This window comes from Wyeomyia smithii, chromosome 2 (genome assembly GCF_029784165.1).
Source record: "Wyeomyia smithii strain HCP4-BCI-WySm-NY-G18 chromosome 2, ASM2978416v1, whole genome shotgun sequence".
NCBI classification, from domain to species: domain Eukaryota; kingdom Metazoa; phylum Arthropoda; class Insecta; order Diptera; family Culicidae; genus Wyeomyia; species Wyeomyia smithii.
This window is the reverse complement of record NC_073695.1, coordinates 7,310,891-7,333,626: the sequence shown is the minus strand read 5'-3', so window position 1 is coordinate 7,333,626 and position 22,736 is coordinate 7,310,891. Positions and strand designations below refer to the sequence as shown.

Below are 22,736 nucleotides of genomic sequence, written 5' to 3'. Positions count from 1 at the left end.
TTTTCGCATCTATTATGGCAGAGGCCTAATGGGAAAGTTGTATCAGTTTGTTCAGAAGAATATTATTGTCGGTAATATTACAGAGATGCGATTGCGTAAATCCGATTTTGAATTGAACAATTGTTCTTTTGAGAACAAATAACACACTTATTTGAAGAGTTAATAGCTTTTGGTACCAATAGCAGTATAGTGACAGCCTCAGCGGTAGATGCAGATGCAGCCGGTACTTTCCTGAGGCCGATGTAAAGGTAAATGGGAGCAGCACGGCGAAACAGTTCGGGTTATGCTTAGACGCGCGTCATTTTTCGTTGTTGATATTCCCCACATGAAACGACGCGCTTTCGTATGATAGCGGTGGTATTAGCGGTAGATGCGTTTGCCAACACTTCCTCCAGTAAAGCCGTGTCTAGTTTTCAAAGTGAAAACACCTTTCTCATTGTGTTGACCGTGCGCCTTAGTCCTCACTTTCAATGATAAATTGAACAATTGTTCTTATAAGGACAACAAATGAATTAATGAAGATTTAATTTTGAATTAGAATACTTCTCTCAGGAAGTTCGGCTACATAGGGATGTAAAATGAAAATCTAAAACTGAAAAAAGTGAGAAAAATTTCAAATGCTAATAAATCGGTTAGTTTTCGATGGATTTCCTTCGTTTTTGCAGCAATCGATTAGAAAATCTTCTAAGATTCCTACCAAATGCATGAAATTGCAATTTTATCATTCGAACTATTGTACTATTGAAAACTCTAAAGCCTTGTCAAAACACAAAATTCGACCTCTGATTGGTCGTTATACCGCGCTTTCCCAAGCACGGTCGACAGAGTTATGGACCTAGTAAATTGGGAATGCATCATTTGGCCTATATAAGAGCTTCATCAGATAATAAACAAACATTTCATCGAATATTAAATTGAATAACTGAAATTTGAAGAACACAAATGATTATTTGAAGAGGTAATATTTTCTCGTTTTGCGCTATAATCCAAAGTTAATTATCTTCATCTACATGCATACTCTGACTATTATTACGTGTTTGCGTCGCTTAGTGTTTGGCTACGGTCATGCAGAACGCAAATAACGGCGCGATGCGATTCGGCAAGACGAAATCTGTTGAAATGTATAGCTCTACTTCGCCTTAAAATGAGCTGTACATTTCACCACGGTAAGGCGAATCGCATCGCGCCGGCATTCGCGTTCTGCATAACCATAGCCTTTGTTCCGTTTCCGTTTAATGATGTCGTATTAAATGTGCATATTACAATTCGGCAGCACTTCAACTTCTCATTTGCACAAAATTTCAAAATATCCGATGAACTTCATTCAAAATATCAGACAAAAAGAAATTACAATACTGCCAATGAACGGTCAACGTTTATTTACTAGAAAAAATGACTGACACGCAAGCAGCCAGGTTATCTTTCTTGTAAAAGTATTCTACTTCAACCTTGCGGTCGTGGCTTTGCATACAACCTTCTTGTGATTTTTTCTTAAAAAACAGAGATAACAAGCGCAACAGCTGCAACACCCCATTCGAAGCATTCTTGTTAAAACAGAAACTAACGCTAGAACACACCACACAACTCATCAGCGTTCTGGAGGTCACTTGGTATCAATTTCGACCTATGCGCGCGGTACAGTGGTCCGATTTCTTTTTCTCCTTTATAAATAACCCCTGTTACTTAACATTAGTCCGTAAGTGCCTCTCTCACTTAACGAAGCAAACGAAGCATTTATATTATCGGACGAACAACAAAGTGAAAGAACAAGGCAACGCTTCACTGATAACAACGCTACTGAACGAACCGATGATATCTACAGGAGGACGGAGCATGTATGACGCGTGCAGCAGCGCACTCTGCCTAATCAGTTCGTCGAAACTTCAGTGACCGCCAGTTCAGTTCAGTTCACCAACCAGTGCAGGTGTGTTCCGCTGCTCAAGCGTCTATAGAATATATTTAGAGTGAGTTGTTATGTTTCATTGTATCTACGGTTATAAATCACGCTAGCTTAGGGATTGAAACATTATTAGGATAGCACTTACGTTTTCCGCGCGGTTGATTTAATCAGTGCAAATAGTGTGTTACGCGGTCCGCTGCTTTTCGCGGGTCGCTGCTGCTGGCGCTTTAAATGTTTCACTTTTAGTGAGTGCCGCCTGGGCATGGGAAACGCGTTTCGCTTCGTGAGAGTCGTGCCGGCTGGCGTACCTAGCCGTTTATGATTTTCTAATTTTTTTGATGAGACGTTAATCATGTTTATCTATCAAAATGTTTTGATCATTAATTTGATTACAACTGCCGTAGAAAAAAATTAGCTTTGATTGCAGTGTTAATTTACTGCTATGACCTTAACAAGTGCGAGAAAGACAGTTTGAATGAAAATTCATCACATATCAGTGTCATTTATCTTGCACTCCTCTAGTAACAGTGAAATGAAGTTTGTTTAACAGTTTCAAAGAGTCATCAACTGTTTGGAATTCAATATTCCTCCACCAAGGGTTGGTGTACAAACAGATTCCCAGTGCTGATACGGTGTATCACTGTAGATCAATATTGAATCCGGTTTGATTTGTGTTAATAAACAAGATAAAATATATTACTCAATAAAATGGTTACCGTAAACTGGGGTGACTTTGATCACTTTTTTGATTGTATCTCAAATATTTTCAGAATATACTGAAAACAATATTCTTTGATATTTTTAAAATAAGTACTGGCATGCATTGAAAAAGATTCAGTCACTACTTCAAAAGTTTAGCAACAATTTTGCTGTTTTTAAATATGCTCTAAAAATTTTACACCAATAATCATTCCGGGGCGACTTTGATCACTTCATTGTTTTGATGAATTTGGAGTAACACTTTGCTACTTTCACTAAATTTAACAGCCTTAAACGACATAAACGAGTTTATAAATATGGAAAGCAATGTGGGGGCCATTTACATTCTACGTGAACAGTTTATAATGGCGAATGTCCAAGATTCATAAAAAAATTTTAGAATATATATGAATGATTATTCACTGAGAGAGAAGGTGGTCTAAAATCGTCAAAAACTAGTCCACGAGGAATATGACTTATGAAATTGTCCAAATTTGCATGTTACTTCACGTCTTGGGTTTTTGTTAAGAAGAAATATGTAATACGCTGTGGAGAAAATTGGGACTCAACATTGCCTTCGAGGAAAAACTTGCAAAAATAACAATAAAATGTATTGTTATAATATTTGTTCATCTTAAAAACTAATCTGTTTGTATGCAACAAAAATCGCCAAAAATACACTTTATTTTCAAATAATATTTTAGCATGAAAAACACTCTTTAAATAGCAGGAAATGCATGAATAGTAGCAATGCGAGCATATATCCACACAATCAGTGAAGATTACGACAAATCCCAAGCACTACGAGCGCTTTTTTACCACATTTTCAGAAAAGAGGTATAGTGATCAAAGTCACCCCGGTGATCAAAGTCACCCCAGTTTACGGTACTATTTGAGTACGTCCTACTTAGTCTATAGAAAACCGTTCAGCTCTTGAGAATCGATAAGTTCGCATAGCAACTGCGCTTGGTTGGTCACAGGCGATTGATTTTCAACCTGTACTTTCGCTATCTGGACTCTTGCTTATCTTGTAATTGACCACAACGTTAATCTTCTTCCTTAATAATCACCAAGAAAGATTGTTTGCAATTTATACTCTCTGAATGCATTATCACATCGTATTTACCAAAGCTTTTTGGATACAAAGTCTGGCGTGATTATTGCATTGCCGCACCCATTCATCGGAGCTACCAATTTTACTTCTTCGTGACTCAGAAAATCATCGTCAATAAAAAATTACCGGTTTCGGGAAGAAAATTTATTCACACAAAACTCTTGCAGTAACCCCTTGATCCTTTTTATAATGTTTGCATTGACAAAATGGGCTTTTTCAGATGGTGATAGAAAAAACTAAGACAGATAATTGAGTTGAATAAAAATCCCATGGAAGGTAATTATATTAGCTTACTTGTAAAAAAATCTACACCTTTACGAGCGGTCTTCCGGCAGTTAACCGGAACATTCGCCATGATAAGCGTTCTTCGTTTTGTTTATTACTTACTTCACTTTATTTGGCATAATATCATTAAGATATATGTAGCCGGTTTCTGGCTGCGTTTTTCGCCTATCCTGCGGGCATCCAATACTAACCAGGTCTTGCTCCACTTGATCCAACCACCTCGCTGCGCTTCTCTTTGCCGTGTACTAACCAGATTTTCAGCGATGCCAGTTTGCAGGGTAGCTGACCGGTATTCGTGTCCTGCCCATCGTATCCGTCCAGCTTTGACTACCTTCGAAATGCTGGGTTCGCCAGTGAGTTGGTCCAGCTCGTAACTTATTCTCCTCCTCTACATACCGTCCTCCTGCACGCCGCCAAAGATCGTTCTTAGCACTCGTCGTTCAAGAACTCCGAGTACTCGCAAGTCTTTTTCGTACAGTGCCCACGTCTCGTGCCCGTAGAGAACAACCGATCTTATAAGCCTTTTGGACAGGATACATGTTGTGCAAGGGCTAGACCGCAGATGCTAGTGAAGCCCATAGAAGGCACAACTTCCGTAGATAATACCTCTCCGGATCTCACGGCTGGTGTCGTAGTCTGAATAAGTTACCAGTGATCAAAGATATACAATTTCGCCTACTACATCGAGCTCATCGCCTTCGTTTTGAACATATTAATATTCAGCCCAACCCTCTCTGCTTCTCGTTTAGTCTGGTGTACTGCTCTGTCACCGTCTCAAATGTTCTGCCGACAGTGTCTATGTCATCCGCAAAGCAGATAAAATGGTTGGATCGGTTGAAAATCGTGCCCCGCATGTTGAACGCCGCTCTTCGCATAACACCTTCTAGCGCAATGTTGAACAGTAGGCATGAGAGACATGTCTCTCATGCCTACTGTACTCATGCCGGAAGTCAAATAATATCTTATTTTGAGTGAAAAACTCTCAGAAATCGAATGGTAGGTGTCTAATCTACGTAAAATGTCAGCAAAATGTCGATTTTGCCCCAATTCCCCTATAATACAAAAATAGGTTTATCGGCTGACATTTTACGTAGATCAGACACCTACCATTCGATTCCTGAGACTTTTATACTCAAAATAAGATATAATTTGACTACCACTTTAAGATATTAGTGAATTACCATTAATGCTCAAAAACAATCGATATTATTTTGCTTTGTGAAATATACTAAAACTATGCCAAACTCGGTTTAGTAAAATCACCGTTTTGAGCTCAGTTTTTGTCCGATTTAAGATCTGTTTTTTTTTTTTCAAAAGATGGGTGAAAAGATGCTAATATGTGAACAAACTCTCAGAAATTCGATATTTGGTCTTAAAACAAAATGGCGTCGAAAAAACCTAAAAAAATTCAAGTTTCTCAAAAATTCAAAATGGCGCCATTGTTGCCCCTTAAAATGAAATATTTTCAAACTAGGGGAAATTTAGTTTTGCATGAAAATACACAAAAAAAATATATATAGAAGCCAAGGCAGAAAAGTAGGAGGGTGGTATCCAGGATACGACCGCATAGTTGACGTAGGACTTCAATAGTTTTGTATGTCCTTTTGTGGCTCTGTTCGATTTGAACTCGTTTTACTTCTGACACGGTTCGATTTTGGCACACATTAATTACATTTTTTAGTTTTCTGGATTTTTTCCACCAATTTAAGCTCAACATCCTCCAGAAGAAAAGTATTTTGGTTCTTTATGTTGCCGAAGCGAATGACCGGAATCGGTAATATGGTTCCTGTTCCTGATCATGATCAAAGCAGTACTATGCCTCTAATTTTTAGGGTGGTAATATTAAGTATCTAGGTCGTCAGCCTAAATTCATCAAGCGATACCTGAAACGACTTGGAACTAAAACTAGTTCATTGGTGGCCATATCAACTGTTAAGGTCGTCATAGGCCACCTAAATAGTAGAAAAATAGTCATGAAAAGAGAACCGTTAATTTTTGGTATGGTTCGATTTTGGCAACAGCAAAAATTCTGGCGTGTTGCCAAAATCGTACGGGGTCTGTATTTCGATTATTTATTTGTAGCACTCTAGTTTAGAAGAAAAAAACATTCTCTTTAACATTTATGAATAGCTTTCATTCTGATACAGTCAATTTTCTTCAATACGCGAAAAGGTTACCTTCTATACAGATCTAAATTGAGTACGATTTAGTAGAAATTCAACTTCTTTCTATATTTATTTGTCTTGTGAAAGACAGCTCACTCACCGACCACAAAGCGGCAAAGATGTCACAAAAAAGTTTTCCTGCAGTTACAAGTTCGTGGAAAAAATAACGATAAAGAATTACATTTTTCAGTCGAAAATGTATATTCACAGAAAATTCAACATTGACATATAATTTTATGAACATGTTAACATTCAATTCAGGTCAATTTAAACATTTTATCAGTAAACAGAATCAGAAAAAAATTTAATCAGTTTCAAAAGTCAATTGTCTCTTATCTTTAAAAATAAACCGGACTCGAATGATAAGCAACTTTAGCCTCAGCAATTAATGTTTGCATGGCGCTGTACAGTTACAAGTAAGGTAATATTTTGAAGCTGCTATTGTCAAAAAAACTAATTGGAAAAGACAAATAACATACAAATGTGGGAACTCTAATAACAAGATGAAATGAACTTGGTTTTCCTATATACCGCCACCGCGGGATTGTTAAATTGAACTAAATTCATTTAACTAGCATTACCTATAATCATCAGTACAGCTCGTTCAACTATCTATTCAAAGATCTGTGAGGAGCACTTTAGTTTTCTATTGTTTTTTTAAATACGCTATATTTAGTTATTTAAATAATTCTGAATGAATCAGAGTGTAAAGCTTAAAAATAAACAGCGCATTTTATTTGTATAATGCACCAAATTTATTTACCCTGCTATCTGCTTTTAACGACACATATAGAATTTTGTTGTCCCCGGCAGCGCAGCGTCTTTCGCGGTAACTGAACAATCATATGGAGTTCTGATATTTGTTACTATTAGAAACAAGAAGAAGAAGATGACAATTCAAACGGTAATTTGATTGTGTTCCAGATCGCAAAATGATACCTACACATTAACCAAACACGCCTAGCTGTGCGTCGACAGCGGCAATGTAGTCTTCACTTGGCTTCGCTGCACACAAAAGAATATCGAGTACTTAAGCACCCAAAGACGACGAGTGACCAGACCAGCGCCAGCGCTCTGTTCATACATTGCTCGGTGCAGAACTGTTGCCTGTGCAAGCATGTTCTCTTTCAAGACATCAGTTTTAATGACATTCTTACAGCAGAACGTAAGATTGTCTGATAGTGGAAGTGGTTACGAACTTTCCGAAAAAGCTTCACCTTCAAGACATCAAATTAGTTTAGGCTCATGAAAACAAACATTAGTTGACCTATTGGGACGGGGAGATTCTGTCAAAATTTTTTTTGCCACTGCTATACAGGATATCATAGCAGGCCCTTGGTGTCCACTCATGAAGTCTGTGCTAGGCGTGCTCGCATGTGATTGGTACATTGTTCGTGAAAAATCGACTTTGAAACTTTTATGAAATTTTCACTGTTTAACAATGAATTGATAATGATAACTGAAGAATAAAAAAAATGTCCATTATTTTATCAATCTAACGACATATTGATCATTGTGATCCATCATGTGGTTACATCAGTATTACCGTTTGAAATCTTTCATCCCGACGTTACACCTTGGTTTTTAGTTTCCTCAGAATGTATCTCGATATACTGCACGCAAAACTTTTCCTTATTACTTTAGAAGCAATAGCGCAAAATTCCCTTTTGGGTAACAAACCTATTACTTTAAAGGCAATAAAATTCTTCCCCAGTCAAGTAACAACACATACTGACATAAATTTAGCACGTGTTACGGGAGTACGACTATCTAATAATGGTCGTTTCAACCACATGCAAGATTTTTTCTGTCGAAAACTGCTTACTTTCCATCTCAAGCAAAAAAAAAAAAAATCACACACCGTCGCATATGTTGCACATGTTACAAGTTTCTTGCAACTCCAATTCATCCGGTGTGCGTGTATTAGTTCGCATACGGAGTAGAGAAAAAATATGACAAGAGCTGCCAAGCAGCATTTTCCCCGTCATAGAGTATGCAAACGTTGATGATTTCAAAGACTTGAAATGCGTCTTTAAATGACATCACGATCTGTAAACTGCGTTAGAGAAAAACAAAAACATTCGCTTTCCTGCAAGATATCTAAAACACATACTCATTGGTTCATGGAAACTCATTTGCACCTGTTTGAAAATACAATACTCGTGCCTATCCAGACAATATTCGCAACTTCGGCAACTCTGGTCAGACAGTATTACATATTTCCATTTCATGTAAACACTGGGGGACGAAACGAAAGTGTTTCTAATTAGACATTTGAGGTTGATGGGTGAGATTCCCATTATGTGTGGATGAAGGGAAGCAAAAATGAATCTGATCGTTGCATCAATACAAATGCAGCGAGTGAAGTCTTGCTAACACATGCATTGCGGTGGGTGCTTGGCTGTATGTTCTCCTCCAGAAACACATACAAGCGTGTGGCCGTCATAATTTTTATTACTTTTTGTTTGTTACTATTTGTGTATAATGCGCAGTCATAAGACACAATAAGTAATAAAAAATTGCCCTAAAGTAATAAAATGTTCCCCGTTTGCGTTGGGTGTGCGGTTAGACGTAGTCCTGCATAGCATAGCATAGCATAGCATATTTGATCGCCCGTGTGTTGCCCGCGATTGACCAGAATCAGCTGAAATTGCACAAAGAACCGTCAAAATGGTGCCTAGGAGTAGCAAGCCATTTTCAGTGTACAATTCCTGGTGATTTTTCTTTTCACTGGTCAATAACGTAGCTGGCCACGCCCAATGCAGATCAATAGAGGAAGGGATATCGGGAGTGTTAGTTTAATACTTGTTGCTACTAGAGACCGAGGAATCCTCTGCATCATCCACAAGTATCAAAGGAAGGAATTAGTGTTAGTGGAAAGGAATTGATCTGGATCCATCGAGGTTGATGGTGCGATCTTTTCTACACAAATTCGCGCCCGATATGGATATTTCTCGGTCTCTGCGCTACCGGCCATCAGAAGACGATATGAATAGAACCGCATCACGATCGCTGTATCGGCATATAGGAGAATCGAAGTTTCTACCAATCGTTGTTATCAGCAACCAATCGTTAACAGTCTGTATCACACCAAGCTTCGCGTTTCATCCTGTGACTGCGGTTAGACGTAGTCCTGCGTCAAAAAAGTCAATTTTTGTTGCACTGTGTAATTAGGAGTTACTGGACAGGAGTCTAAAAGATTACCAGTGATACCTCACATGGATCTATTTTATACCTGCAGATACGGGATGTACCAATGGTATGCTCTGTCCAGTTATTCACCAATCAATTTATTTATCAATTCCCTCTCAGTTTTCAAGATAAAATTGTTGGGATAGATCTTGCTCTTCAGGTTTGCTGGGCTGGTTCGCCGACTTGGGTACCACATTGATATTCAGCCGCTCCATCTTTTCCAACAATCGCTTCGAGTAGTCGGCCGACGCTAGATCCAGCCAGAATACCGCGTCTTCGCCTTTATGGTATTTCTCGAGGAACGACGCAACTTCCGGTAGGCACTTCGTACTACAGATTTTATCAACAGTCGTTTTTATCACAACTCGCCTAATTCACGCTCGATTTTCTCAAGCTTATTTTCGTTTTTATCGCGGCTTAAAAAAAAAATCTGAATCAAGAATAATGTAATTCCAGTTGTTAAAAGTGTTTTGGAAACATAATTTTTACTTGTGCCTTGTGTCCTTGCATGTGTATAGTTTTATGAGCTCAATTTATTTGATCAATGGATAAGGCAACCGAGTGTCATATCTGCTATAAATGATTGTGTCATAATTTTGTGAAAAAATTACCGTGAAATACGTATTTAATTGACTTTGAAATAAAAATTACGTATGAGTGCTCATAGGACGTCAATTTAAAAATTATAAAATCTAGCGGTTCCGCAATCTCGCATAAACAAGTATTAGACTCTTCTTACTATGCGAAAGAATGGGCAGTACAAATCATATTGATATCGCATGTATAATTGCTTTGAGAAAGTTCTCGAAAATGCTATGGAGATAAATATTATGAATTTTTTTTTATTTGTTTTTTCGCTCGTATCTTGAACTTATATTCCATTGAACTATGAAAGTGCATTATTTTGCTCAAAATATCATGAATTTCAATTGAATCCAACACAAAAAACCCAATTTTTATCATTTCACTAAATTCACGGTTTCAACAAATTCACGGTGAATTTTTTTCGACCGTGATAAAATCGAAAAAGCACTGTATAGGAAATCCCCGTTCACGCCCAGTCCAGAGCGGAAGAGGAGTGACATCCCCTTCACGCTGGTTGTTAACCACAGCAACATCTTATTGAAGAACTTCTATTTTCACTGTTTGGTTGGTTGTATCGCTGCACACAACGATGTAGTGGGTTTTCCTTCGGTCTTGTCGCTCAGGATCATCGTCCATCCGGAATCGAGCTTTCTTTCGATGCTCTGTCTGTTGTCCAATAATGCCAAGATATTGTAGATACTTCTGAACGGAGTAGCTTCAATGTTTTCGCCATTAGAGTTCGACTGATAAAGCTGTCAATTTTTTCTGCTGGCTCATGGGTTGCTATGATTGATGCTACATGGGTAGTAGAGTGAGGTGCCGTAGTATGGAAATATCGAAACTTGAGAGCATAAAACCAGAACCAAGTTTTTTTTTTGTTCTATTCGATACCCAAAATAATCCTCAATTTATCGGAAATCGATTAGTTTCGTCTCCGCTTGGCGCATTGCATTCCAAATTTGTATGAGAAAACCTACTTTTTTGTATTTTCCATTCTAGGGGGCTCCAAATAGCTTAAATAATACGTTGTATGACAATAAAAAGTAGCTTTTTTGATGCTTACCAACTTTGCCGAACACACTAAAGAACTAGAATGTCCCTGAAAATGCTATAGCTGTTCAAAGTTCAGTATATCGGAATAAATGCTGAAAATCATTCTTCCTGTCTACCAGTGTTGCAAAGCAAGCAAGAAACAAAAGCCTTTCTCCTGCTTTCTGCTTGAGAACGAGACATATGCTATGCTTCTCAAGTCTTCTGCCCACACGCTTCCGAGATACTCTTTATTCTTGACGCACTCGCTGGAGCAGTAGCCAACATGCACCGGCACGCAAAGGCTCTCTTGTCTTGTTACTCAGTGACTGTAACTCTTTTACGCGAGATCCTGCTCGCGAGTAGAAGTACTCGAGCAACATAGCTCGACTAGGAGGAGTGCTTGAAAAAATGTGCTCGAAAATGAAAATGCTTTCTGCATCTACCCGATTTTGCTTCGTGAACCGACCAGCGATAAAAATAGTAGGAAGATGGTATCAAAGACACGACCGCATGACGTAGGACTACGGTATTTTTCTATATTTTTTATCTAACAGTGCATTCTTATTTGCTGACACTAGAGTGCTTTGAATGATAATTAATTATTAATATAAATAAAATATATGAATGAAACCTTATTTATATTGGCATCCCCACTTCGCAGGTATTCGAATTAAAAAAGCAGTGGCCATGTACTACTAACAGTCACCAGCATTACGGGTGAAACCGGCCAGAGATGACCGGTATTATTTTGTCTTTCCTCCTTTCAGCTGCTAACACCAAGCGTCCGTATGTCACCGGTACGGTTTAGTAATGAAACTGATGGGGTGAAATGTTCGAATGGTATCTTTTATATCAAGGCTTCTTCAGTTAGTTAGGAAGAAGGAGGAGTTAAAAATAAAATGGAATGGTAAGGAACGAAAAATTTTCTTGAAAGCTGCGCCGGCCGCTGTCGTAAAATTAACACCAACCAAAATATGCACATTTGCAATGCTTTTTACGCTAGCAGCAGCAAATTCAATTAGCCGCTTCTATTGTAACACTTCGAGGCACCAAAAGGTGCCAGTTGCCGATTACTCTTGTTTTCTGGTTAGTCCGTCCAGAATTTCAGCCATTTCAGTACTTTTTCCATTTTAGTACCTTAGCCATGTACTACTAACAGCCACCAGCATTACGGGTGAAACCGGCACGAGATGACCGGTACTCTTGTCTTTTGTCTCCTTTCAGCTGCTAACACCTAGCGTCCGTATGTCACCGGTACGGCTTAGTAATGGAACTGATGGGGTGAAATGTTCGAATAGTACCTTTAATATCATGGCTTCGTCAGTTAGCTAGAAAGAAGGAGGAGTTAAGAAGAATATGGAACGATAAGGAACGTAAATAAGCATCGGAAACGGAAAGTGACAACAACAATAACAAAAAAGTCAGATCGGTTGTATCCGTTAGTGTCGACTGTGCTTGGGAAGAGAGGCAGTGATTGGCTGCTCGGTATGATTTAGACAACCGAGGTTATTTACCAATTTTTCAATAGTGTATCTCAAACAATAGGTTGTTTTTGTTACATAAATTCAACCGTAAAAGAATTTCTGATAGATTGATGCCAAAACCTCGAAAACCTGATTATAAATGACTAAAAAATAAGCGCTCAAAACCTGACCACTTTTTCCTGGTTTTCCCTGGTTGAATTACTAGATTTTCAAATTCAGGTACCTAACTTCCAGATAGACGTAGTCCTACGTTAAAAAACACACGTCTAGCGATTTTGAATACATATAAATCTGAGAATATAAATCAAGCTTAAGGCTCTGTTTATAGTGGACGCGAAGAGCAGCGCTAGGCGATTCGCCTTGCCGTGTTTCAATGTATCAATCGCCGCTATTCGCGTGCACTATAACCAGAGCCTAATGCAAAATCAGCCAAAATAAACTCGGAAATAAATTCCAAAATAATAATCAGCCAAAATAAATTCGAATTATTTATTATCTATTCGCAATCATCGCAATGCATCTTGAAACAATTTTCTTCGGCTGGTAATGCTCGCGAGGAGGGGAGTATGCGCGAGTAGCGGAGTAGACATGACCCAACAAACAATTGGGCTGAATAAAACAGCTGATAATTTTAAAATAGCTGAATAAAGTCTGCATACAGGTGAAACGGATTGCCACAACGCTCAGGTTGATTTATTAGCTGAACAAGCAATAAATTCAGGTTTGAAAAAACTTGTGAAATACTCCACGCCATTATTTAATTGTTGGCTGGTTAAGCGCTATTTCGATTTAAAAAATAGCTATTAGACAACATTAATTAAACACTAAACGAACTGGTTGAATAAACGCTTCTTGATACTTCCCAAGAAACATTTTTTGGCTAAATAAGCGCTTTTATAACTAATCTTATTTAGCTGACGGCTTAACATAGGTCGCATAATGCATTTCTAAGTGTTTAATCAGCCTTAAATCAGTCGGTTTTGTAAAGCTAAATCAGCTACATTTTACATTCAACTTCCTAAATAGCCGAACTCGGACTTAATAAGAAATAACTCAGCCATTTGAACAACATTTATAGATGCTGATCGATTCTGTAGAAGCGATTATTCATTCTTTGTACAGCTTGTAGAAAAATTCTTTTACAGCCAACAGTAGCTGGCTTTTAGTTTAAATAAGCGCCTATAAGACAATTCCATGGCTAAAATTGTACATTCTGTCTTTCTGAAAAAGTGCTTTTTCAGCTTTATTACAGCTACGATAAATATAATTTGAAATATATATTCGTTTAAATTAGATATTTCTTTTATTGTTAAGGCGATTCGAACACATCTAAATCTTTCGATTTTTTTGTATTCTGTGTGTATTTTTCATCGCTTATTTTTCTATTATTGTTAGTGAAAATTACCTTTTTAGTATCCAATTCTCCAATTCCAATTTCAAAAAAAAATTCTCGAATCTCGAACTCATGCTCATGACGTATCTGGTAGAACACGTTGCCGATTCGTCTATCTTAACATACATGAATACGTATCGATTTAACCCGTACATATATTTCCAGTTTATTTCATAAACAGTTTTACATTGGCTTTATATATACTGAATTGTAGCTGAACAAGCGCTTTAGCATTTGTATCTCTAATTGTAGCAATTGTAGAAATCATTACTAGTTTATCCACTTCGTAAACAGAAACAAACAGTGCAAACGGAAAATAATGATAGTTTTTGCAGCACGGCCAGCCGTACCCACTAATATTAAAATTCAACAGTGCCTTGTATTAAATCGACCAATTACAGAGGACAGTCACTTTGACAAAACGTTTTCTATCGTGTTCAAGGGATATGATACAAATGCTGAAGCGCTTGTTCAGCTACAATTCAGTACAAGTACAGCCAATGTAAAATCATTTATGAAATTAACTGGAAATATATATACGGGTTAAATCGATGCGTGGTTAAATGGCGTGAAATACTCCACGCCATTATTTAATTGTTGGCTGGTTAAGCGCTATTTCGATTTAAAAAATAGCTATTAGACAACATTAATTAAACACTAAACGAACTGGTTGAATAAACGCTTCTTGATACTTCCGAAGAAACATTTTTTGGCTAAATAAGCGCTTTTATAACTAATCTTATGTAGCTGACGGCTTAACATAGGTCGCATAATGCATTTCTAAGTGTTTAATCAGCTTTCAATCAGTCGGTTTTGTAAAGCTAAATCAGCTACCTGTTACATTCAACTTCCTAAATAGCCGAACACGGACTTAATAAGAAATAACTCAGCCATTTGAACAACATTTATAGATGCTGATCGATTCTGTAGAAGCGATTATTCATTCTTTGTACAGCTTGTAGAAAAATTCTTTTACAGCCAACAGTAGCTGGCTTTTAGTTTAAATAAGCGCCTATAAGACAATTCCATGGCTAAAATTGTACATTCTGTCTTTCTGAAAAAGTGCTTTTAAGCTTTATTACAGCTACGATAAATATAATTTGAAATATATATTCGTTTAAATTAGATATTTCTTTTATTGTTAAGGCGATTCGAACACATCTAAATCTTTCGATTTTTTTGTATTCTGTGTGTATTTTTCATCGCTTATTTTCTATTATTGTTAGTGAAAATTACCTTTTTAGTATCCAATTCTCCAATTCCAATTTCAAAAAAAAAATTCTCGAATCTCGAACTCATGCTCATGACGTATCTGGTAGAACACGTTGCCGATTCGTCTATCTTAACATACATGAATACGTATCGATTTAACCCGTACATATATTTCCAGTTTATTTCATAAACAGTTTTACATTGGCTGTATATATACTGAACTGTAGCTGAACAAGCGCTTTAGCATTTGTATCTCTAATTGTAGCAATTGTAGAAATCATTACTAGTTTATCCACTTCGTAAACAGAAACAAACAGTGCAAACGGAAAATAATGATAGTTTTTGCAGCACGGCCAGCCGTACTCACTAATATTAAAATTCAACAGTGCCTTGTATTAAATCGACCAATTACAGAGGACAGTCACTTTGACAAAACGTTTTCTATCGTGTTCAAGGGATATGATACAAATGCTGAAGCGCTTGTTCAGCTACAATTCAGTACAAGTACAGCCAATGTAAAATTATTTATGAAATTAACTGGAAATATATATACGGGTTAAATCGATACGTATGCATGTATGTCAAGATAGACGAATGCGATACCGCGTTCTACCAGGAACCTCATGAGCATGAGTTCGAGATTCGAGACTGGCAGTAAATTAATTGGATACTAAAAAGGTAATTTTCACTAACAATAATAGAAAAATAAACGATGAAAAATACACACAAAAGTGCAAAAATTGGAAAAATTTAGATTTGTTCGAATCGCCTAAGCAAAAAAAATGTCTAATTAAGACTATTATATATTTTGAATCATATTTATTATAGCTGTAATAAAACTGAAAAAGCACCTATTAAGACTATAAGCCAGCTACTGTTGGCTGTAAAAGAGTTTTTCTACAAGCTTTACAAAGAATGAATAATCGCTTCTACAGAATCGATCAGCATGTATAAATGTTGTTCAAATGTTTGAGCTATTTCTTATTACGCCCGTGGGCTATTTAGGAAGCCGAATGAAAAAGGTAGCTGATTTAGTTCTCCAAAATCGACTAATTAAAAGCTGATTAAACGCTTAGAAATACATTATTCGACCTATGTTCAGCCGTCAGCTGAATAAGATTAGTTATAACAGCGCTTATTCAGCCAAAAAAGGTTTCTTGGGGAGTGTGCGCATATGATTTCGGGAGTGAATGCGAGCAAAAAAGAAAGTGAAAAAGAACGAGAGTATACTCCAGTGTGTGATATCGGTAGCAACCAGAACCTCACTCGAGGTGTTGCATACTGTCTATGAGTGAGACTAACAACACTGCTGCCAACACTATTAGTGTACCGGCGTCAGTCAGATTTCCATCAGAAGTAACCTCTGCAACATGTTGTTTATCCTACCTGGGCCTAAAATATTGACCTAAATGTGTTTGCTTAATCCAGCTGAGTGTATAAACGCGATATGACAGGTTACTTCTAATGGAAATCCTATTGACGCCGGTACACTGGTAGTGTTGGGAGAGAAAACGATTTTCAGCATCAAATCAACTTTGAACAGCTATAGCTTTCTTTAGGGACATAAAGTGCATTATTACAGCATTACTGAACTATCTAGAGAGGGGAATGTGAAAAAATAAGTTTTCGCATATAAATCTTCAAACAAATTTGAAATGCAATGCACCAAGACTTTCGGTAGGATTAGGATTGTTTGGGGCCCTTGAAGAAACAGAAAATACTTGGCTCTGGGAAATCGATCAGTTTGCCCTACCGTAATGGGTAGTTCGTTTAATGCGTAATGTCCTAATGCGAATGCCGAATTCATATATGAAAAATCTATCAAAAATAATTAAAAATCATAAGAAAAATTCATTCAAAAAAAAAAAAAAACACTTGAGAAAGATGGTTTATCTGCTGACTCTGAATCTCACGACGGACAACACGAAATTAAATTAGTTTGTCTTCAAACCGCACCCGCAACACCAAAATTTCATTATTTAAATTGAATTCGAATTTTAGTATTTTGCGTAACGGAAATAATAGAATTAAATAACTCAAAAATGGGCGGAGATACTCTCAACATTTTGGTTCAAATATTGTACGTCATGACGCGTTTATGCGTCAAATAAACCAATGTTTATAATTGAATTTAACAGACATTCTTGAAACGATTACATAATTGCTGATGATTTCAGTAAATATTACATTTCTCAACTGTGATTTTGAAGCCACTGCTCATGCGCGGCGCTGCTGTTTATCAAGTGTCGATACTATGAACAAAAACAGTAGTATGCGAAGCTAGAACACGTTTTTGATCAAGTTTGGCTAAATTATTCTAAGAATGCAGAGTCCGTATGGGAAAAACATTCTTATAAAGTAGTATCTTATAAACTATAGGCAAATTTTTTATCCTCGCTGCCGACTACGAGCTCAAACTAAGTTTAGAACTAAAACAAAAACAGCTACTCGTCTTCTTTTCCATAACAGAAGATGTTGAATTGCGATCATTCAGAAGAAAAATATGGAAGAAAAATTTAACAACTATACGCAATTCTCTTTTCTGTGTCCCTTAGGGATTAAAGTTGCCTTTTGAGATGCGTTTTACTAGTCACCGATAGAAAACTAGCATGAAAAAATTGTTCCGTGTAATTTTTTTAAGAATAGTTAATTAAAAAATTATTCGTGCCTTAGGCTAGGCTTAGCACCAGACCCGATCTAGGCCAATCTATTAATCATGTCCGGTGAACCAACGAGTCCACAAACTCCGCCAAATTAATCCTATTTACGTAACATTGCCAGCACGTGTCGCCATCCTAGCTGACGTTATCTCTTTTGGAATTGCCAAAACACTCCGCTGTTTCGATTGACGTCAGCATTCTCGAGTGTTAAACATAATTTTAATTTTGATATTCAAATTTCAAAACCGGACAGTTCAAAGCTCTACCAATACATTCCTCAACTGTCTATTTGCATAAATTAATGTTTCATTCTTTCTATTTTCGTACCCACTCGACTACATACTTACGTGACGTCACTTACCGTGCGAATATTTTGAAAAATTTGCCCCCTTTTGCGTAGATACGATCGCAGTGATTTCTATCTCTTTATTTTTTTGCAAATCATGATTCGCACTTGGGCGGCAGAGTTTTGATGTGGTTTTCCGTCGTACCCCCAGGAAAGGAATAGCAAGTGAGTCATAGTGTGTGAGGACCTTGGCGAAAGCTTCATGCTAAAAGTGGACCACATTAATTCAAATGTTTTGAACATGCAAACATGCACTTTTCCGAACGAGCGCGCTGCTCGTCGCGCTTGACTAACGATAATCCGTTTTTTTGTTATTCAAGTTCAACTTCATCGGCGACGACGACGCCGGTGCTACCCGAACAGAAAAAGAGCTCTTCCATTTATTGCCTGATAAGAGCCTTGATAGACTTTGTTCCCCGTTCACTTATGGGTTGTGCTTTGGAAATGATTAGAATAATAATTGAGCCGGCTAGAGGCTAGCCTATCAAATCGCGCTCGGATCTATCGTTAGCTGAACATATTTAGTGATGGTTATCACTAGTTGCACATTTACCGAGGTTTAATCTATTCCGACGATGGGCGCGATTCGTACTTGTCAACCTAGTACACACATTTACGGCATATCACATACCGTACAAGTTTATGAACAAAGCATCATTATGGTATTACGTGGTGAACCCATCAACGTTGTTTTTTTGCTAGGGGAAACGATGATCCTCTAACTTGACTACGAAACACCGGGTATTAGACAGGATCCCCTACACTGTTGATTTCGTTTGCTTTTTTTAACTAGAGAGAGAGAGTGACTTGCGGTAAAATAATACCGCCATTAATATGTATTAATATGATGGTATTCACTGAAGGCAAAATCCGATGGGTCAGTCAGGGTACATGGAACATTGCCTAACTTTGAGCGAGCAGTAACACATGGTTAGGTATTCGATAAGGTGTTGTCTGCTCAGAAACGTGACTACTAACACTAAATTAAAGTTACGATACGTGTTAATAGTTTGTTTTTGTGTTTCATTCCAGATAACCGCTAGCTCCAGCTTTCAACAAATATGTCACTAGATCAGGTAAATTTTTAAGTTTTTTTATTTCTGTTTTTATCGCTTCGATGATTAACCCTTGCACCGTTTCATGTTCAATCAGTGCTTTTAAAAATTCAAGTGCTTTTAAAAATTCAAGTTTTTATGTCAACTCATGATCAAACACTGTTGCAACGCGATAAGCGCACCCTGAATTAATCACCGCTTTTTTTGTTGTAGAAATTCAACGAAGCAGCCGAAAAGGTTAAGACCTTCACGAAACGCCCCTCGGACCAGGAACTACTCGTGCTGTACGCACTGTTCAAACAGGCCACCGTTGGGGATAACACCACCGATAAACCCGGCATGCTGGACCTGAAGGGCAAGGCCAAATGGCAGGCGTGGCTCGACAAGAAGGGAACCCCACAGGATACGGCCAAGGAAGAGTACATCAAACTGGTGGAGGAGCTGACGGCGAAGTATCTATGAGTGGCACAGGGAACTCACCGAACTTTGGTTAATTAGGGACTGTTCACAGGGGAAATTTGGTTTTAGAACCTTGACAAAGTACAGACTTACTAGTTGTTGTTAAAATATCGAGCTTTAAAATGTTGTCATACTAAATGTAAATAAATATGGTAAAACGTTTGGTAGATGTTTAAAATGATTTGTTTTTTTATGCTGCAATTGGGAGTTACAGAGAAAATGCAAAAACATTTTTATTTTATAAAGGCAAAAGAAATTGAGTGCTCTTATAGAAAAAAACTCAAACTCAATATATTGTGTATTTAGTAATCACTGAAGTAATAGGAACAAATGTAGTCTAGAATAATTTGAGCCTAATGCTAAAAGATTAAGAATAGTAATACATAGTAATAAAAGATCTTAAATTGAACATGTTCTGGAACTAGTCTAATGACCTATCAATAGCTGCTACTCCGTGATTGATCGGAATCACCATGCCGGAGACAGAGAAATTGCGTCTGTATGCGGTAGTGTAAACAGGTATAATACGCCACTCCCTAAGGAGCATCGTCAATAACCCATCTCTCTGGCGTCCCACAAAGGAGCAATTTAGGTCCTCAACTTTTACTACCACCTGGGGGTCACTTACTTTACGCAGATGATGTGAAAACATTCGTGGTAATCAAAGCCTTTTCTGACTGTCTGGAACTACAACATTTGATCAACGAATTTAAGACCATACTTATGTCGAATGACTTTTAAAATGGTGCTTATTACGGGAGTCACTTCACGGTGAAGTGAGTAAAGTCCTTTTACGGGACTCACGTAAAGTGAGAAAACAAATGAGTGAAGTGAAAACGGAATAAGCGACGTTTCGCGTGGAATTATTTCACGACCATTTTGAACGGTGAAATGATTTCACGAAGATAGAGAAGCTTAAAAATCGATTGGTTTGTGATCTAGTGATAATATATATGGGATTTATTTTCCAGTAACGAGGCGAATTTTTTTTTAAATCGACTCTCCCGGACTTACAAATTTCTGAGCTGCGGCCAATGGAACGTAAGGGAAAAATTGACCTTCGAATTTCGTTTAGCAGTAGGGCTTAAAAATTTCCTTTTGTCGAAAAATGTCTCCATACAAAATTTCAGCTCAATCGACTCCCCGGGACTTAGAAATTTTTGAGCTGGGAAACTCTCATAACACCTGGGCAATATCACAATAGATCAAAATGTCTCTGGTCGCAGTGATGAGTCCACACAGAGGAAAAAAAAAATCCCATATTTCACTCGTCCTATTCTCAATTTCACTTCACTGGCAATCTCACTCCACGGAGGTAATTTTTGTCACCTCACTTAAGGTGGAATAGGTAATAGGTCTCAAAAAGTGAACGTGAAAGTGAAATATATTTCACCGTGAAGTGACTCCCGTAATAAGCACCAATAAGTAACAAATAAAATTCATAGGAGAAAGGAAAGAGGTCTACGCTGCCACGGCACACTAAGGAGATGTGTACGTAGAATGTTGGTGTCACGAAAACATGGACGGGGACGGCAGTATTTTGAAGTGGCCTGAATAACACTGGTCGAGAAGAGCTCTAAATAGCTGCCCTAGAAAGAATGCAGCTTTTTAACCAATCCTGTGAGTTTTGGTGCCCATATCCATTACCAAAACGCGTCAACTTACATGGAGTTCGCAAAGTAATTGCTCGACGGGATTAACGAAGAGAAAAAAATCACAGGAGGGTTGTGTGCAAAGCCACAGTGGCGTCTCGTGGATTTGGATATTGACTGTGCACTAAAGGTTGTCCCATATAAACACCTAATTCCCCCTTCCCCAGTGAACAGCACCAGAAATGTACATAACAAAACGCATGCATTACATTTATCTAATTTAGTATTCATATTTTCTAAAAATCTATCATTAACTGTCATAAAAAGAATCAAATTTATTCATAAAAATATCGTCTTCAAACACCAGATTTATTTTAAGTAATTCGCTGCATGCCCCTTCATGGCCGAGGAAAGATGGTTCAAATTCCCATATCCATCCTTTATTCACACGCATTTATCACTAAGATTTTGAAACAAGAGACACGGCCAGCAACATAGTTTACCACGTGTCTGTGACCCGCACAGCCACGTTGCATCATAAGCGTTCACGTTAATTTTCGTGTAATTGTCATTCCACCTCTGACAAACGTTGACTTGAGATTTTCTAGCTTTGGTCGAGGAACTTGCATTTTTGTGACCAAGAGCTTTTCTTCTACAGTTCTTCTTAAGAATGGCTTGACTAGAAGGTCTTCAACAAGATCTGGCTCCATGTTTATTTATTTGCCTCTTAAAAAGTACGGAAAGAAAATCATTTGCCAATCAAAAATGCCACCGAGAGTATTTTCAGTAGCCAATACTAACACCGGTCTTAGGCCGTTCACATTCTGGCGCGCTCTGCAGAATACGGCAGAATACGGCGAGACGCGAATAGCGTCAAAACAGTTCGGGATGTGCTTGGACGCGCGTAATCGTTTACATTGTTAATATTATTCCTCACCGTGAAAAAAGACACTTGTCGCGCCTAGGCGCATACTGCATGGCGAGGGCCTCACTCAGTTTCCCACCTACCCCTTCTCTAATGAAGCTGCATTCAATGCTTGGATGAAGCAGCATGCGACTTGCGGAAAGTGTACAACGTTGTCAAAATTCAACGCTCTCCGTGTTTGTTCTCATCTCTTCAAGTTCACTGACGGAAGTGCACGGAATCAACACTAACACATCGGTCTTGCAAACCAAATCCACATCCACGCGTACATGCTCTGTATGTAGATTGTAGATACATAACAATATTGTGTACATTGATAAGTGCACTGCGCAGAGAGGTTTTTTGTCTGCTTTATGCCTCTCGGTCGCATCACTCATTGATTTCCAGGAGATAACCTATCGTAGAGTGGGTCACATGTATTTTTTCATTTTTTGCACTAGAAATGGTACACAGCGAGCAATTCTAGTTGATCATTGATACTGTTTGGGGGCCGTTCCTAAACCACGTGGTCATATTTTGATCCCTTTTTATCCCTCCCGTACCCCCCGTGGTCTTTCGTGGTCTTTTGGCCAACCCCCTCCCCCTCCCCCTTGCGACTTTAACCACGTGGTCTTTTCATTTCTCGCTGAACATGTGAA

General features: G+C 37.9%; 1 protein-coding gene across 3 annotated transcripts; it reads left to right on the top strand.

The window, feature by feature from the left end:
* The first annotated feature begins 1,816 nt into the window (after positions 1 to 1,816).
* LOC129724708 (acyl-CoA-binding protein homolog) lies at positions 1,817 to 19,990 on the top strand. Of its 3 annotated transcripts, none has more exons than XM_055679832.1 (3): positions 1,817 to 1,924; positions 19,100 to 19,143; positions 19,336 to 19,990. In XM_055679832.1, exons 2-3 carry the CDS (start codon positions 19,129 to 19,131, stop codon positions 19,582 to 19,584), a joined length of 264 nt encoding a protein of 87 aa, XP_055535807.1. In that variant the 5' UTR covers positions 1,817 to 1,924; positions 19,100 to 19,128; the 3' UTR covers positions 19,585 to 19,990. The 3 variants fall into 3 exon arrangements, with proteins under 3 accessions (XP_055535807.1, XP_055535806.1, XP_055535808.1); XM_055679831.1 differs by having other exon boundaries at positions 1,853 to 1,964; XM_055679833.1 differs by lacking the exon at positions 1,817 to 1,924 and adding an exon at positions 18,788 to 19,033.
* The last annotated feature ends 2,746 nt before the right edge of the window (positions 19,991 to 22,736 follow it).